Source organism: Chlorocebus sabaeus, chromosome 25 (assembly GCF_047675955.1).
Source record: "Chlorocebus sabaeus isolate Y175 chromosome 25, mChlSab1.0.hap1, whole genome shotgun sequence".
NCBI lineage: Eukaryota > Metazoa > Chordata > Mammalia > Primates > Cercopithecidae > Chlorocebus > Chlorocebus sabaeus.
This window is the reverse complement of record NC_132928.1, coordinates 59,616,474-59,633,046: the sequence shown is the minus strand read 5'-3', so window position 1 is coordinate 59,633,046 and position 16,573 is coordinate 59,616,474. Positions and strand designations below refer to the sequence as shown.

The 16,573-nt window shown below is 37.1% G+C and overlaps 1 protein-coding gene across 5 annotated transcripts in view; it reads right to left on the bottom strand.

Annotated features, from left to right (window-relative positions):
- KIFAP3 (kinesin associated protein 3) overlaps positions 1-16,573 on the bottom strand; it is a 147,527-nt gene that overhangs the window by 110,954 nt on the left and 20,000 nt on the right. For all 5 annotated transcript variants that reach the window (XM_037985979.2, XM_007989549.3, XM_037985978.2 and 2 more), the window contains exons 3-6: positions 12,377-12,531; positions 4,921-4,976; positions 3,974-4,115; positions 772-871 (exon numbers count right to left, since the gene is read on the bottom strand). In XM_037985979.2, the coding sequence (XP_037841907.1) occupies positions 772-871; positions 3,974-4,115; positions 4,921-4,976; positions 12,377-12,531 (453 nt within the window). The remainder of the gene's footprint in view (positions 1-771; positions 872-3,973; positions 4,116-4,920; positions 4,977-12,376; positions 12,532-16,573) is intronic.

The window sequence follows — 16,573 nt, the reverse complement described above, 5'->3', positions numbered from 1 at the left end:
TTAAATATATCACACTACCCTTACCTAAAATACAGTTATTTTTAAGAAGTTAGAAAGTAGACATTTTTTGTAACTAACCACCATATTAACTACTCAGATATTCACAATAGATTTTTGGATTATTGTCTAAAAAACTAATAATGTATCAATACTAGACATACATTTTATTTATTGTGTAAAACTGACATCAATTAGTAAAGTACTAGTAATTAGGTTTTACATATGTTTTCTAGACAATTCATTCATCCAAGTATTTATTCAATAAACAATTATTTGCTAATACTAGCACATTTTTAGAACAGAAGCAGCAATTCTCTAGGAATTGGCTAGAACTTTTCATAACATTTTAATAAACATCTTTCTTAAGGATATATGTGTATAAATAATAAATATGAATGCATAATAGGTATGTATTTGCACATACATGCATATATATAACAATAATATTTACTGCGCACTTACTGTGGGTCAGGCCTTATTCTAAGCATTTTAATATTTAATTCATTTAATCTGAAAAACTATCCAAAGAGGGTGCGACTATTACTATCCAAATTTTACTCATAAGGAAACTGAGGCATGAGTATAGACTAAATGAAAGATAGAATAACAGATAGCAAGACAGAAAATGGGAAACAGGAATAAGAATTTAGCGGTACAGCATAGGCAGACACACAGAGAAACTGAGAGAACGAGTGATCTACAAATTGAATCAATGACACAAACAGCAATAGAGATACAGTAGTCATTTGATTTAATAATTTTTATACTCACCTGGAAAAGCAAAAAAAGATGTAAATTATGTTTGTAGCTAACTCGACACTTTGCTTCCAGTCTTCTCTCAGGACCCTTGCTAATGCACCAAGGGCAGTTTCTAAAGAAAAAGGAGAAGTACCGAAATGATCATTCTCCTTGCTCTGGTATAAAGGGTGATTGGTTTTAAATGTCTAGTTATTAATAAATAACAAAGCTAAGATAGAACTGGGACAAAAAGTAGTATGCTTCTTTCCAATACGGACAGCTACTTTTAAAACCAAAATGTAACTTTACTTAAAGATACGTAACATGTTACTTCAAGTATATACTGTACACAGAAGTAATCAAATATGATTTAGATAAAGTGACATAATATATGTTATGGTAACAATAAAATAATTTAAAAGCCTTTCATTTTTTAATTTAATAATCTTAAATTAAGAACTGCAATCTTAATTTGTAAGATTAAGAACTGTATTCTTACTACTGCAGTACTGATTTTTTTCTTTTTAATAAACATCTGATTTAATGTATTTGATAATATGAAAAAACTTGAATAAGTTTAGAAAAAAAAAGAGCAGTTTAGTAGTCTAACACTAGTTCCATTAAAGTAAATTAAAAACCAAATAAAATCTATACACAGAAAAATAAATGTAATATTTCAGTATCACACTGAATTTATGCTAATAGCCGCAAATAAAACAAAAAGCTTTCACAAAATTAACTTTCAGGTAGGTTAATAAGCATTTCTGCTAAAATTTTCTCTTCAGGAAATGAAAAGTATAAATTAATGACACTAGTTTCAAATTGGGTTGGTACATGGCATACTAATTCTTAAAATAATTAAAACAAAATAAAATATCTGTATGTTAAAATATAAAAATCATAATTACACTGTTTTTAATAGATACTCAGGATTTACAATAGTACTTTATGGACTGCATTATAAGTATTTATTATGGTAATGAAAATGTTCCATATTTGAGCTTTCTGGCTATTCGGACTATGAACAAAAATTAATTGTATTAGTTATGAATCCACATAGTGACAAATTTTTTAGCAAATTAAAAATCATCCTATGATAGCATTTCACAGTATTATTCATATTCACAATGCAGAGAACTGGAATAGTATATGCTTTGAAAAAAATTATTTTGGAGTCACGTAAATAGGTTGGCAATGCATATTAACATGCAAAGCCTCCCAAAAGTCCTATTTAATAAAGAATCTGGTATAGCTTTGTTCAATCTAGTAATTCCCAAAGGTATTTGACCATTATAATCCAGAGAAAATAGTATTTCTTAAAATACTAGCCTATACAGAACTGTTCTATAATGTCATAAATTTAGGCATAGGTTTAGTGACCCATTTGCAAAATTTTATTTCATTTTTCTCCTTTAAAACAGAATAGAGAAACATCTCAATAAAAATACAGTTACAGGAGTTGTACACAGTTTACCAAGAAACAGCTAAAAGAAAATATAGTTTACAAGAGGTTAAAAGACAATCCCAAATTAATTTCTACATTGAATGCAATCATAATCAAAATCCCATTATGACTTTTCACAGAATATGATGAAGTAATCTCAAAGTATATAAGACAAATGTGCAAGACCAGTAAAGCCAATTCTTGGGGAAAGAAAGCAATTTGGAACATTTTTTCCCACATATTCTAAAGTTCAAGTCAAAATAAAAAACAACACAACAATAGTGTGGTATCGGTATGTAAATAATCAAATAAACCAATGGAACAGAAGGAGAGGGAACACTAAAACAATTCCATGAAAATATGGAACAGTATCTGCCACAGAATAAGTTTTCAAGAATTACCTATTTCATAAAGAATGGCAAGCATATAGCAGAAAAGGCATTTGAAATACTTATTTGAAAATACTGATTGAGAAAACTATTGATTTGAATTATTTTATCCAGGTATTTGGCAACAACCAGAAAGATATTCTCTCTCATGTAATGCAAACCAGATAATAAACACATCTTTCCTATTTTGTTTTTGATAAATGTATAATCAGAAAACTATGGATTTAAAATGATTCTATAGGCAGGGCGTGCGGTGGCTCATGCCTGTAATCCCAGCACTTTGGAAAGCAGAGGCGGGTAGATCACCTGAGGTCGGGAGTTTCAGATCAGCCTGACCAATATGGTGAAACCCTGTCTCTACTAAACACACATACACACACACACACAAACACAAATTAGCCGGGCATGGTGGCACATGCCTGTAATCCCAGCTACTCAGGAGGCTGAGACGGGAGAATCACATGAACCCGGGAGGCGGAGGTTGCAGTGAGCCAAAGGTCGCAGTGAGCAGAGATCGTGCCCCCGCACTCCAGCCTGGGCAACAGAGGGAGACCTTGTCTCAAAAACAAAAACAAAACAACAAAACAAAACAAAACAAAAATGATTCTATAGTGGTATTACTGAGAAAAGGGTGTTAAAAACATTCTATCTCCTTTTCTTGTTACTACCAAGTACTTCCAGTGAAAGGAAAGCAAATACTTGATGTGAAATTCAATCTCAATGAAGCTGCAAAGATTAATAGCTTTCCCTGTGCTACTGAGAAAAAACTAATACTGTAACTTTAATAAAACATGATATATATATTTATGCAAATGTCTGTAGTTTGATCTTATATTCTAATTGAAACAATAAAAGAGTTTCCCAGAGTAGAAGAAAGAAAAGGTATAGTACCATTAATGCTTAATTTTCCCTGTTTACATTAAACGGTTTGTGAATTCTCCGGAGAATATTTAAATGCTATGCTCTCAATTTAAGAAATCTGAGTAGAGGGCCGGGCGCGGTGGCTCAAGCCTGTAATCCCAGCACTTTGGGAGGCCGAGAGGGGCGGATCACGAGGTCAGAAGATCGAGACCATCCTGGCTAACATGGTGAAACCCCGTCTCTACTAAAAAATACAAAAAACTAGCCGGGCGAGGTGGCAGATGCCTATAGTCCCAGCTACTCGGGAGGCTGAGGCAGGAGAATGGCGTAAACCCGGGAGGCGAAGCTTGCAGTGAGCTGAGATCCGGCCACTGCACTCCAACCCGGGCGACAGAGCGAGACTCTGTCTCAAAAAAAAAAAAAAAAAAGAAATCTGAGTAGAAAGAAATAAAGAGCTGGAAAATATATGCGGTCTTAAGTTTTGTATAAATAATTGTAACTTATTCATCTATTATAATTAAACATGTTTTATGGTAATCACCATTTAATAGTAGTTCTTCCAAGTTATCAGGATTTCGAGCAAGCTGCAGGATCAAAGCAGAACCCCGAACCTTGTCAGGAATATCTTCATATAATAACTCAATATATTCATCCATGTCATTAATGTTAGCAACTTCATCAATCTGAAACAAAGGAAGAAGCAGAAAGTACTCATCAACAATGCTCAACAGATCCACTGTCAAAGAAATAATATTTTGTGATCAATACAGATATAACAATACAGAAACTTCCAAAGAACTCATAGTAACCATCTTTTTCAATGGGGAAATTTTAGATCTTTAGACCTAGGACTCTAATACAAAACCCCATGATAAAATGAGATGTATATAAACTTTAAAAATTGTTTATCAATATAAAGTATCTTAAATGTAATAAAAAATATTTGTATCTACTATAGTAGATTAAACAATATTTCAAAACATATTACAATAAGAATATGTAAACATTTTTGCCCATCATTTACCAAAATTAATTGTTTAGAAAGCACAACCAGCCATAGGTACGGCGGCTCACAGCTACAATCCCAGCACTTTGGGAGGCCGAGGCGGGCAGATCACAAGGTCAGGAGTTTGAGACCAGCCTGACCAACATGGTGAAGCCCCGTCTCTACTAAAAATACAAAAATTAGCTGGGTGTGGTGGCACGCGCCTGTAATCCCAGCTACTCAGGAGGCTGAGGCAGGAAAATCGCTTGAACCCGGGAAGCAGAGGTTGTGGTGAGCCGAGATCACGCAAAAAAAAAAAAGCAGAACCAATACTTTTTGTCTTTTTCAATTAAATAATGGTTTTCTACCTTTCTCAGGTACCTGAGTTCAGTCATTTAAAAAAAATACCACATGTGCTTAATGTGATTGTGTGCATTATTGATGGAAAAAGGCAATATCTTATAATTCAGTCCTCTATTAGATCAGAACGCATGCAGTCTTACCTCCATTCCTTCAAAAGGAGGTGGATCTTTAGGCTTGCTTGATTTTTCTTTTTTCTCTGTAACAAGATTTTTTTTTAAAATAAGGAGAATTAGGTTTTTAGGGTTTCTAGGTAATTTTTATTTTCAGCAGCTGAGTTTAATTCTAGCTAAACTGGGGATATTAAAACCAGTTTATGAAATAATCTCTTTTCAATGTATAAAAATGCTCATATATAATCAATTTGATCAAATGAGGATATCAAGGAGAGTATAAATTAATAAAATCTATAACTAATCACCAACTTCCTCCTTGGTTAACTTTTTGGGTATGTAAGGTATACAGTCAGACTTGCCAACAAGCAGCAAAATAGTCTGTTCTAAGTATCCTCTCTTTCCCTTCCTAATTCAAATTTAAGGTAGGAATAGGAAAATCAATAAGGCAAAGAAAAAAGTATGACTTGAGTAATATAAAAACTAAAATGAAAATTAACAAAGCACAAAGAAATAAAAATTGGTAAATTTAAAACCTAAGATATAGAATAGTTGTTAACTGGTTCTTTTTTAACAAGTAAAATTAACATCATAAATTAAAAGGCAAATATTTATTACTTATATTAATTAAATCCCCACTTATTCCCAAATAAAGTTATCCAAAGGTGTTGAACACAAGTTTGAGCCATTCGTTTATATTGAATTATCTAATTAATGGCATAATTTCATTTTTTAACAAAAAAACTATCAAATACTTTATTGATCTGGATTATAAGTCTAAGTAATGTATGTACATTAAAGTAAGTTAGAATGTTATCAAAATTTTTGATTCCATAATTAGCAAATAAATATATGATAGAATTAGTCATTATTTTCAGAGGACAACACTCATTCTATATAAGATCATACATTCTCAACAGCTTAATTCTGCTTCAGAGAGATAATTTACTAAGACAGTGGTTTTAATTATGCAAAAAAAATCACTGAATGTAATGAATTACATAACCAAGTAAGTATTATTGTTTCAATTGCTTTTAAGATAAGATTTCTGGCTTTGGAATACCGCTTGCCAAGTAAAATAATTTTAACAAAGAAAACCAGTAGTGTAAAAAAAAAGCGTATATTTAATATACACTTCCTAAAGCATTTCCTGTGTCTTCAATTATTAATAATACTCTATCCAGATAGAGAAAATATTGATTTGAATTATTTTATCCATGTATGATGACATGAACATTTTTTCATATTCCTCTAATTTCTGGGGAGCAAGGTAAAACCACTGATTTGCCCTGAAAACACAGTGAAAGAGTTTTTACTGGTTCAAAGATACTTTATTCTAAATGCCTTCAGAATAATATTAATTTGGCACTAGGAAAGATCAACTTTAACTATACTGTACAACCTACAATAAGTAGACACAGACCTTAAAAGACTACCAGATTTGCTTTTCTCCTTGGATTTATTGGACTATGTGATCTCTCATCATTTACAGACATCTTAACAAGAATATTCTATTAACAAAATACTTAATACAAATTTTCCTTGATAATATTTTCCTTATCTACATAGTACTTAACTGAATGCCAGGTATGTGATTAGAAGTAATCACGTTCAAAATGTCTATTTTTGCTTTTTTTTTTTGAGACGGAGTCTTGCTCTGTTGTCAGGATGGAGTGCAGTGGCACGGTCTTGACTCACTGCAACCTCTGCCTCCTGGGTTCAAGCGATTCTCCTGTCTCAGTCTCCTGAGTAGCTGGGGTCACAAGCATGCACCACCACATCCAACTATTTTTGCATTTTTACTAGAGATGGGGTTTCACCATGTTGGCCAGGATGGTCTCGATCTCTTGACCTCGTGATCTGCTCGCCTCGGCCTCCCCAAGTGCTGAGATTACAGGCGTGAGCCACCATACCCGGCCCTTTTTGCTTTTAAATAAATTTACAACCATTTAATTCATTCAACAAATATATGTTGACCATCTATGTTAGACACTGTATTCACAGCTAATAAAAGTATATATTAAGTACAAGGCATTTTATTTGCTGTGTATGAAGAGAGACTAATTTGAAAAAATTCCAAACAAAATTTTCTTTTTTTTTCCTACTTAGTCCAATCAAAACTTCAGCACTGATATATTATTTTAAGAGCACCAGCTGGGCACAGTGCCTCATGCCTGTAACCCCAGCACTTTGGGAAGCCGAGGCAGGAGGATCGCTTGAACCCAGGAGTTTGAGACTAGCCTAGGCAACACAGTGAGACTCCCATCTCTACAAAAAATGTAAAAAATTAGCCAGGTGTGGTTACAATTTAGTGGTGAACTCATAAAGGGATACCCATCGTGGGCATCTGCCTGTGGCTCGGTAACCTCTTGACATTTCAGAGGCCCGGAGATGAATCCAAGTGGCTGCCTGGCTTCTTTAAGCCAGGGGCTGTCTCTGCTGCCTCCCTTGCCAGCAAGGCATTGCCGACCTTCACATAAGCTTGCTTGGAGTAGAGAAACAGTTTCTGAATCTGAAAGACTTCTCCGGTAAGTATTCCCAAGCGCAATTGACATCCCTTTTGCCTTCTCCTGATCTGTTGGCCTCCTTAAAGGTCCTGTTGCCTCTTCAGAGGTCCTGTTGACGCTTCCTAATCTGCAAAAAGGGCCCCGTTTAAGGGGGATTTTCCCAATTGGAAGGAGAATAAAGGGCAATGTTTGGGGGTAGTACTCCTGGATGATTTGGTTTCAGTTATGAAACCTGGTTTTAGAGTTCTGACTTACCGGGGTCTCATGTCTGTTCTTATCTTGTCCTGTTTGTATGTGGGGAACCCAGAAGGAAACATTAGCAGAAGTTCAGTGGGCCTAACAAGTGGAAAGGGGGGTCTGTTTTATCTGTTTTGCTAGGTTAAAACTTGGATACTAAGCCAAGTAACTAGTGTTTGTCTTTGTTATGTGTATATTGTAATTTTCTCTCGGTCGATACAGGAAATGCTAACTTGATCCCTCTTACCTCAAGCAGCCCCTTGGATTCTATCTTGCAAAACTGGGCAGCTTTCACCTATGAACCCATGAAAACAAAGAAAATGGTTTTCTTTCATAATCAGCAAGCAGGGTGATCAAAGCTCTGCTCTTTTGGAAGCCACAGTTTAAGAGAATCCAGGAACCCAACAAGGGGGCAACAGGGTAGTAAGAATCATTTACCAGTCAGGTTCCTGATCTCTCTGTGTAGAATCTGGCTGAGCAAAAGGTAAAAAAATCAGTTTCCTGCAAGGTTTTGATTAATAGGAGAAAAAGATGTGTATGACTAGTCTTGGGAAATACTGACTCTGGTGTACTTTTTGGTTTATTAATATTCATATTGTTCCCTTTCTTTCCAGAAATAATCTTTTCTTTGTCTTTCTGTGCTCTTCATAAAGAGAAGGTACTAACTGAGGGCTCCTCTCATCTTGTTTTATGTCCTTGAAAACTTGACCTGTGACCGAGTGGGAGCTCTATAAAATAGAACAATTCCTTTACACTGTATACTCTGGTTTCAATAATTACTTCATTTTGCTCTTCCTCCACATTGGCTACCTTCTTGGAGAACACAGGTCACAGAGGCATTTTCTATTGCCCTGACATAATTTTCTGCTTTTGTGGGTAGCTTCAAGGCTAGTGACCTGAGCTCACACAGACCCACATCTAAGCTTTCTCTAGCCTTAAGGCCCAACCAGCAATCCGTTTTACTGTCATTTTAGCCATTATAGATGACAACAAGCAAGGAATTGAATATTATGCTTTTTTCGTATTAGTTTGCATTTCCTTATGCATCCAGTGAACCAACTCCCCAGAAGTTGTATCCATCTCCAAATTCACTGTAACTTTTACCTTTAGTAATTGGGCACAGCCCAGCTGCAGTTCCATGCCATGGATGACCACATGGTCACCCAGGAATCAAAGGTTCCTTATCCTCCACCTTTTTATTTTATAGATTAATATAATCAGCTCCCTGAGGAAACTATACTGAAATGGCTTATGAGAGTAACTAATTTGGGAGCAGTGTCTTTGGTTTTAAATGCTGCAGAGTGAAAGAACGTGTTTGGGTTGGTATGGTACCCACTGCTCACAATTAAACAATTGCAAATGATTATACATGAACCAGACAAACAGGACATGATTAGTGAGGAAAGAGCCTAATGAATTGGATAAAAGCCACTGTAAGGTCTCTTTACCCTAAGAAAGGGGACTGCCCGACTCTACCTATAACTGCCAAGTGGAGTACCCCAGATGAAGCAGCTAATGTGGTTTGTATGCAAGCCATATGGGACTGGCATTATGATGACAGGGATATTCACCCCTTGAATATGCCCATTACCCAGGTCATGGTCAGCTTCTCCTCATGGGTCTTACAGATACTAACAGAAAATATGAGGTTCATTAACAAGGGAATGGTTAAGGGTAGAGGGGAGGGTCAAAGGATGCATCCCAGGAAGATGGGAAGTTTTAAACAGTTATTAAGAAATATGATGAATGAAGAAAACATTGATAGGAGTAAAACTAAGAGGAAAAGAAAAGGGGAGAGTCAGGGGACTCATCCCAGCAGAATGAAAATCTTTAGACAGTTATTAAGAAATTGAATGAATAAAATGGAAATTGATGGCATTTAAATAAAGGCCTTAATTGCTGGTTCCCCTAATATTAAAGGGTACCAAATCAGTTTTCTGTACTTACCCCAATTGGAGACATTTTTTAAAAAATCAGAAGACAAAGATCAGAATGAGAAAACTGACCAACAATTGCCTAGGGTGATGTTGAGGTGACTAATCAACATAAAGATTGACTAAAAAGCCTTGGTCCCTTAGCTAAACCCTCTGCTGGGAACCCAAATCTCTTTTCACAGGAGAGGGTAAAATGGTCTGGGAGTGAAGAGAAATTGCCAGGACCAGAACATAAAAATTAAGGGTGGATAGGATTACCAAAGTTGAAATGTTTATATAGGCTTTTTGTAAGTAATTGTGTATTCTTTACCTAAATGTCTTATGAAAATGGATATTGTATCTGACTAGGGGATGTTTTCTCTACCTAGTATTATAAAACTGAAGGCATGCAAATCTGCCCTTCAAGCTATAATTAACTGGACATACTACAATGGGAACCAATAAGATTGCCCGAGCCCAAAGAATATAGAATAGAAGCTGGAGTGCTGGTAGGAACAAATTATCCACTTGATAGCCTTTTGTGGAATGTTTACTGAGGCTTACAGCAAAAGTCTGTGAGCACATCCCAGTGATGACTGCTGTGACTCTGGACTAGAGAATTTCCACTTAAGAGGCATTTACTGCCTTGATACAGGACATTAACTGAAGACATCCTATGATGGAAGGACATACAATGAGCATGACATCTGAAATACCCATGCTATTTGGGGCAATGTCAGAAACAGTCTAACTGGGGACAGCAGTGCCCAGAAGAGCTCCATAATAAAATGGAGATACTCTGTATATGATCATGCTACTTGGGAAATTCAAGGAGGAGATACTCATGAGCAGGGAGTCTCTGTTTCCCCAGGATTGACTCTGAAACTGTGTGAGAAGCTGCAGGATTCTATGGTGCCCGTTAAACAGCTCTTACTTGACTGACAAAGAGCTGCCTGATTTATGAAAGGCAATTCCAAGGTGAACAGACAACATCCTGTTTGGAAGTCGGCTACTCTGACTGAAGACGAGTCAAGAAAACTTTTTTTTTCTTTTGAGCTATTTATAGCTTATGACAAGTAAAGTACATCTTTATGAGCAAAATTTGCCTTTCTACCTGAGTTCTCACAAATGTGGAAACTTCATTCATAAGTATTATTTTATGGCAATATAGTTATTTGCATAAGTTCAATAAGAATCTGCTTTCTTTTGTAGCAGGACACAATTGCAGATGCTGGTTACTTTACCAAGGCTTTGACTGGATTGGCATATTTTCAGATATGACTAAGCTGCTTTGAGGAATTGATGTTGACTTTATAGAGCCAATAAAAGCCCCTCGGAAAGACTAGCCTTCTACCTTGTCTATGTAGTTTCTTTTTAGGGTTCCTCACCTGTGATAAGTAAAAAATGTTACTTTCAACAGATCCAGAAACCTCAAGTTATTTTGGGACCTCCACAAGAAATGAGTTCACCCAATTCATACAGGTGTCTGCAGGCATGGATAAATCCTTGGTTTAGCTAACCTTGAGGCTTTCAAAAAGTCTAAATTAAGATTCCTTATGGAAAAGTTCCTGCAAAGTCAACTTAAAAGAGCCTATATGGCCAATGAATATTCTTGCCATACTTTATGCAAATAGGCCAAGTATAATAAGACTTATTTTGGAAATAAATTGGTCCTACTATAATTTGTCTTTGGTAGAAATGGCATACTGGAGATAAAAATTTTGTTTCAAAAGAAACGATAGTATACCTGTTACTAGATTCTAGCCTTGTCTATTATTTTTGGGTTTTTATTGTTTTCTACAATTTGAACTAAACCTGAATTCTTTCCTGGCTACAAGTCTTCAAACTAACATTTTCAAAATTTTCTTCCATTCTTCTGACTTGAACTCTGTTCCAGACAGAAATATAGTTATAACTAAGCATTAATTAGGCTACACTTTGGCTCATTACCTTGCTGCTAAAGTCACATAGCACTACATACTGACCATTTACATCCCCATGTTCTTACAGACAGGATCTCTGACGTTAAGAATCATAAGGATTTTGCTTAAGGATCATTTAAAATGTTTTTCAGACCCTGAGTTGCAGTGAAACAGCTGACGCCAACCAGTCGGAAGACCCTCATAGAGGAAATAAATCAGCATGAGAATACAGCTTCTTCATCATCCTGTCCCATTACTTCACCTTACACTCTTTGACCAATCAACAATCTCCACACTTCAGCCCAATCCAAAATCCTTAAAAACTCTAGCCCCAAACTTCTCAGGGAGATGGATTTGAGGTTTTCTCTCATCTCCTAGTTTGGTGACCCCCAAATTAAACTTTTTTCTTGCTGCTGCTGCCAAAAAAAAAGGAAACAAAGAAAAATAATTCATGAAAGTTATATCCGTTGGATAGTCTAAGGCATATGATATATATTTTAACACTTACATAATCCGTCCAAATGACAAACAAATATAAAAAAGAAGCTTATAAAGTATCAGTCTAGTTGGTGCAGTGAAAACAGGTTTTCTGCCCCAAATTCTTTCCTTTTATTATTCTAGAATCAATATGACAGACATTTCCTTTTTTATTCTTACTTCAGTATATGTGTACATACACAAAACATGAAAAAAGGATTAGACCATTTTATGTGGAAGCATCTAATATAAAGCCTACCATGAAAGCATTTAATGTTTATTCTTTGTTGTTTACTCATTCATAGCACTGGTGAAAAAAACCTACCCAACATCAAATATCAATAGTTTGATAAACTTTTGTTTATAGTTGTTTGACAAACTATAAACAACTTTGGATCTGCATTAGGAAGCCAGGAATTCTACTACTTACCTTTTCCTGACAATGAATCACAGCGGTTCTGTAGATAGTACAACAGCTGTTCTACCTCATTTAGTTTTGAAGGATGAATGAGTTTACATTCTTCAACCACCTTCCTTGCCAGGGAAGTTATATCTGTGTTGGCATTGAGACTCTTAAGTCGAATGCTGTAGGTATGACAGAATTTTTCAACTCACGTATTATAAAAGTAATAACTGCAATACTACTACTTTAAAATAATTTATAGGTTATAAATTATTATAGAGAATCTGGCCATAGATTCTTAGTAAAATAAAGTATTAGATATAATTAGACTTAGAAAAATACAAGGCAGTGATTTTCTGTGAGCTAGACAAACAAAATAACAAAAGGAACACAAAATCTTCTTCCAACTCTCTAGGCAAGACAGCATATTTGGAGATTCTGTTTTAAAATGGTATTTCTGATATAAAATATATAAAGTCTTTAGCATTATCAAATGTAAGAATTCATACCATCATAAATAAATCATTTTCTTGACTATACCCACAAATGCTAACTTTTTTTCAGCTAGGGACAAAACACAATATTGATATGTTCAGATTCAGTTGTTCTGGTGGTAATTATATAGAAAGTAAAAGCAAAAGAAAATGAAATCCGGCTGGGCACAGTGGTTCACATCTGTAATTCCAGCACTTTGGGAGGCTGAGGTGGGGGGCTCACAAGGTCAGGAGTTTGAGACCAGCCTGGCCAATATGGTGAAAATCCGTCTCTACTAAAGATACAAAAAATTTGCCAGGTGTGGTGGTGTGCGCCTGTAATCCCAGCTACTCGGGAGGTTGAGGCAGGAGAATTGTTTGAACTTGGGAGGCAGAGGTTGCAGTGAGCCAAGATCGCACCATTATACTCCAGCTTGGGCGACAGGGGAAGACTCCGTCTCAAAAAAAAAAAAAAAAAGTGAGATCCACTTTAAGATCTATATGAGGAATTTTGAGGAACAAATGAATACATTTTATACTTAGGTTAGTGCATTAACAATAATAAGCCAACACCTCCCTCTTTTTAAAGTTAGCCCAGGAGATTCACTGGGAACCCATTAAGAAACCATTATTAAGAGTTTGGAAACAATTGCCTAGTTAGGGGATTCAGGGTACCAGGAAGAGGTATAAAGACATAAAATTAGATTCAAAGTGAAGAGTCAACCTGGTGGCAAAAGACTGTCAAGCAGATGCTCCCATGCAAGCTTCTTTTCAAAAAGAGAAAAATAAGCAAGCAGCCACTGTGTAGAATTATTTTGTGTTAAAGATGGCTAATTTTTTGTTGGAAGACATCAAGGAATTAGAAGGAGCAGGAGTGGAGATCTCAGAGCAATGTCCTGTAAGCTTATTATTCATACACAGATGATTTCTCCTGAAACCATTCCAGCAGAATGACTTAGATATTATTCCCAGCTATATATTCAACCCCAAATCTGGTTATCCTGGGGTTCTACAAGCTATGTAATCGCTTTTAATAAATTCCTTTTCTGTTTAAATTTGTTAGAGTGGTTTCTAATGTTTACAAGAAGAACTCTAGCAATATTCTGTCCCTTTATTTCTTCTTTAACTTATTTGTTTTTTTTTTTTTTTGGTTTCTACCTTGTAAGTCCTTTAATTTTATTATATTTTTATGTAGTCTTAGCTGCATATCAGAAGGCATAGAGAGAAAGGTCAATACAGAGAAGAGAAAAACTCTAAAAAGACCTCTAGTTTGCTTCCAATTGCTTGCAATTATGAGTAAAACTGCTATAAACATTCAAGTGCAGCTTTTTGTGTGAACATGTTTTCAACTCATTTGGGTAGACATCTAGAGGCATGAGGAGGGTCCAAGATGGCTGAATAGAAACAGCCCCAGTGTGCAGCTCCAAGTGAGATCAACGCAAAAGGTGGGTGATTTCTACATTTCCAACTGAGGTATCCAGTTCAACACATTGGGACTGGTTAGGCAGTGGGTACAACCCATGGAGAGTGAGCAGAAGCGGGGTGGGAGGACATCACTTCACCCAGGAAGTGCAAAGAGCCGGGGGACATCCCTCCCTCAGCCAAAGGAAGGTGTGAGGGACTGTGTTACCCGGCCCGGGTGCTATGCTTTTCCCGCAGTTTTTGCAGTCCACAGATCAGGAGATCCTTTGTGAGCCAATACCACCTGGGCCCTGGATTTCAAGCCCAAAACCAGGCGGCTGTTTGGGTAGGCACTGAGCTAGCTGCAGGAGTTTTTTTGATACCCCAGTGGTGCCTGGAACCCCAGCAAGACAGAACTGTTCACTTCCCTGGAAACGGGGCTGAAGCCAAGGAGTCAAGTGGTCTCACTCAGTGAGTCCTACTCTTATGGAGCACAGAAAGCTATGAACCACTGGCTTGAAATTCTCACTGCCAGCACAGCAGTCTGGAGTTGACCTGGGATGATCAAGCTTGGTGAGGGGAGGGGGGCCTGCCATCAGTGAGGCTGTAGTAGGCAGTTTTCCCTGGACAGTGCTAAGGAGACTGGGAGGTTTAGACTGGGTAGAATTCACCACAGTGTGGCAAAGTGCTTCTTTAGATGCCTCCTCACTGGACAGGGCACCTATAAAGGAAATGCGGCAGCCTTAGGGGCTTACAGATAAAACTCATCTCTCTGGGACAGAGAACCTGGCAGGAGGGGTGGCTGTGGGCACAGCTTCAGCGGACTTAATCTTTCCTGCCTGCTGGCTCTGATGAGAGCAGCTGATCCTGACAGGGGGAATTCTCCCAGCACAGCACACCAGCTCTGCTAAGGGACAGACTACCTCCTCAGGTGGGTCCCTGACCCCTGTGCCTCCTGACTGGGAGAGACCTCCCAACAGGGGTTGACAGACATCTCATATAGGAGATCTCTGGCTGGCATCAGACGAAGCTTCCAGGGGAAGGAGCAGGCAGCAATATTTGCTGTTCTGCAGCCTCCAGGCAAACAGGGTCTAGAGTGGAATTCCAGCAAACTTCAGCAGACCTGTAGAAGACGGACCTGGCTGTTGGAAGACTAACAAACAGAGAGCAACAACAACAACAACAAAAAATACCCCCCAACAAAAACCCCATCCACGGGTCATCAGCCTCAAAGATCAAAAAGGATAAATCCACGAAGATGAGGAAAAACCAGCACAAGAACGCTGAAAATTCCAAAAACCAGAATGCCTCTTCTCCAAATGATTGCAAGTCCTCTCCAGCAAGGGCACAAAACTGGATGGAGAATGAGATTGATGAAATGACAGAAGTAGGCACCAGAAGGTGGGTAATAACAAACTACTCTTAGCTAAAGTAGCACGTTCTAACCTAATGCAATGAAGCTAAGAACCATGATAAAAGGTTACAGGAAATGCTAACTAGCATAACCAGTTTAGACGAAACATAAATGACTTGATGGAGCTGAAAAACACAGCATGAAAACTTCGTGAAGCATACACAAGTATTAATAGCCAAATCAATCAAGCAGAAGAAAGAGTATCAGAGACTGAAGATCACCTTGCTGAAACAAGGCACGAAGACAAGATTAGAGAAAAAAGAATGAAAAGGAACAAACAAAGCCTCCAAGACATATGGGACTATGTGAAAAGGCCAAACCTACGATTGATTAGTGTAACTGAAAGTTACAGGGAGAATGGAACCAAGTTGGAAAACACACTTCAGGGTATTATCCAGGAGAGCCTCCCCAGCCTAGCAAGACAGGCCAACATTCAAATTCAGGAAATACAGAGAACACCACTAAGATACTCCTTGAGAAGATCAGTCCCAAGACACATCAGATTCTCCAAGGTTGAAACAAAGGAAAAAAATGTTAAGGGTAGCCAGAGAGAAAGGTCAGGTCACCTACAAAGGGAAGCCCCTCAGACTAACAGCAGATCTCTCTGCAGAAACTCTACAAGCCAGAAGAGAGTAGGGGTCAATATTCAACATTCTTAGGGAAGATAATTTTCAACACAGAATTTCATATCCAGCCAAACTAAGCTTCATAAGAAAAGGAGAAATAAAAATCTTTCCAGACAAGCAAATGCTGAGGGATTCTGTCACCACCAGGCCTGCTTTACAAGAGCTCCTGAAGGAAGCACTACATATAGAAAGGAAAAACTGGTACCAGCCAAATGCAAAAACACACCAAAATATAAAGACCAATGACACTGTGAAGAAACTACATCAACTAATGTGCAAAATAATCAGCTACCGGTATGATGACAGGATC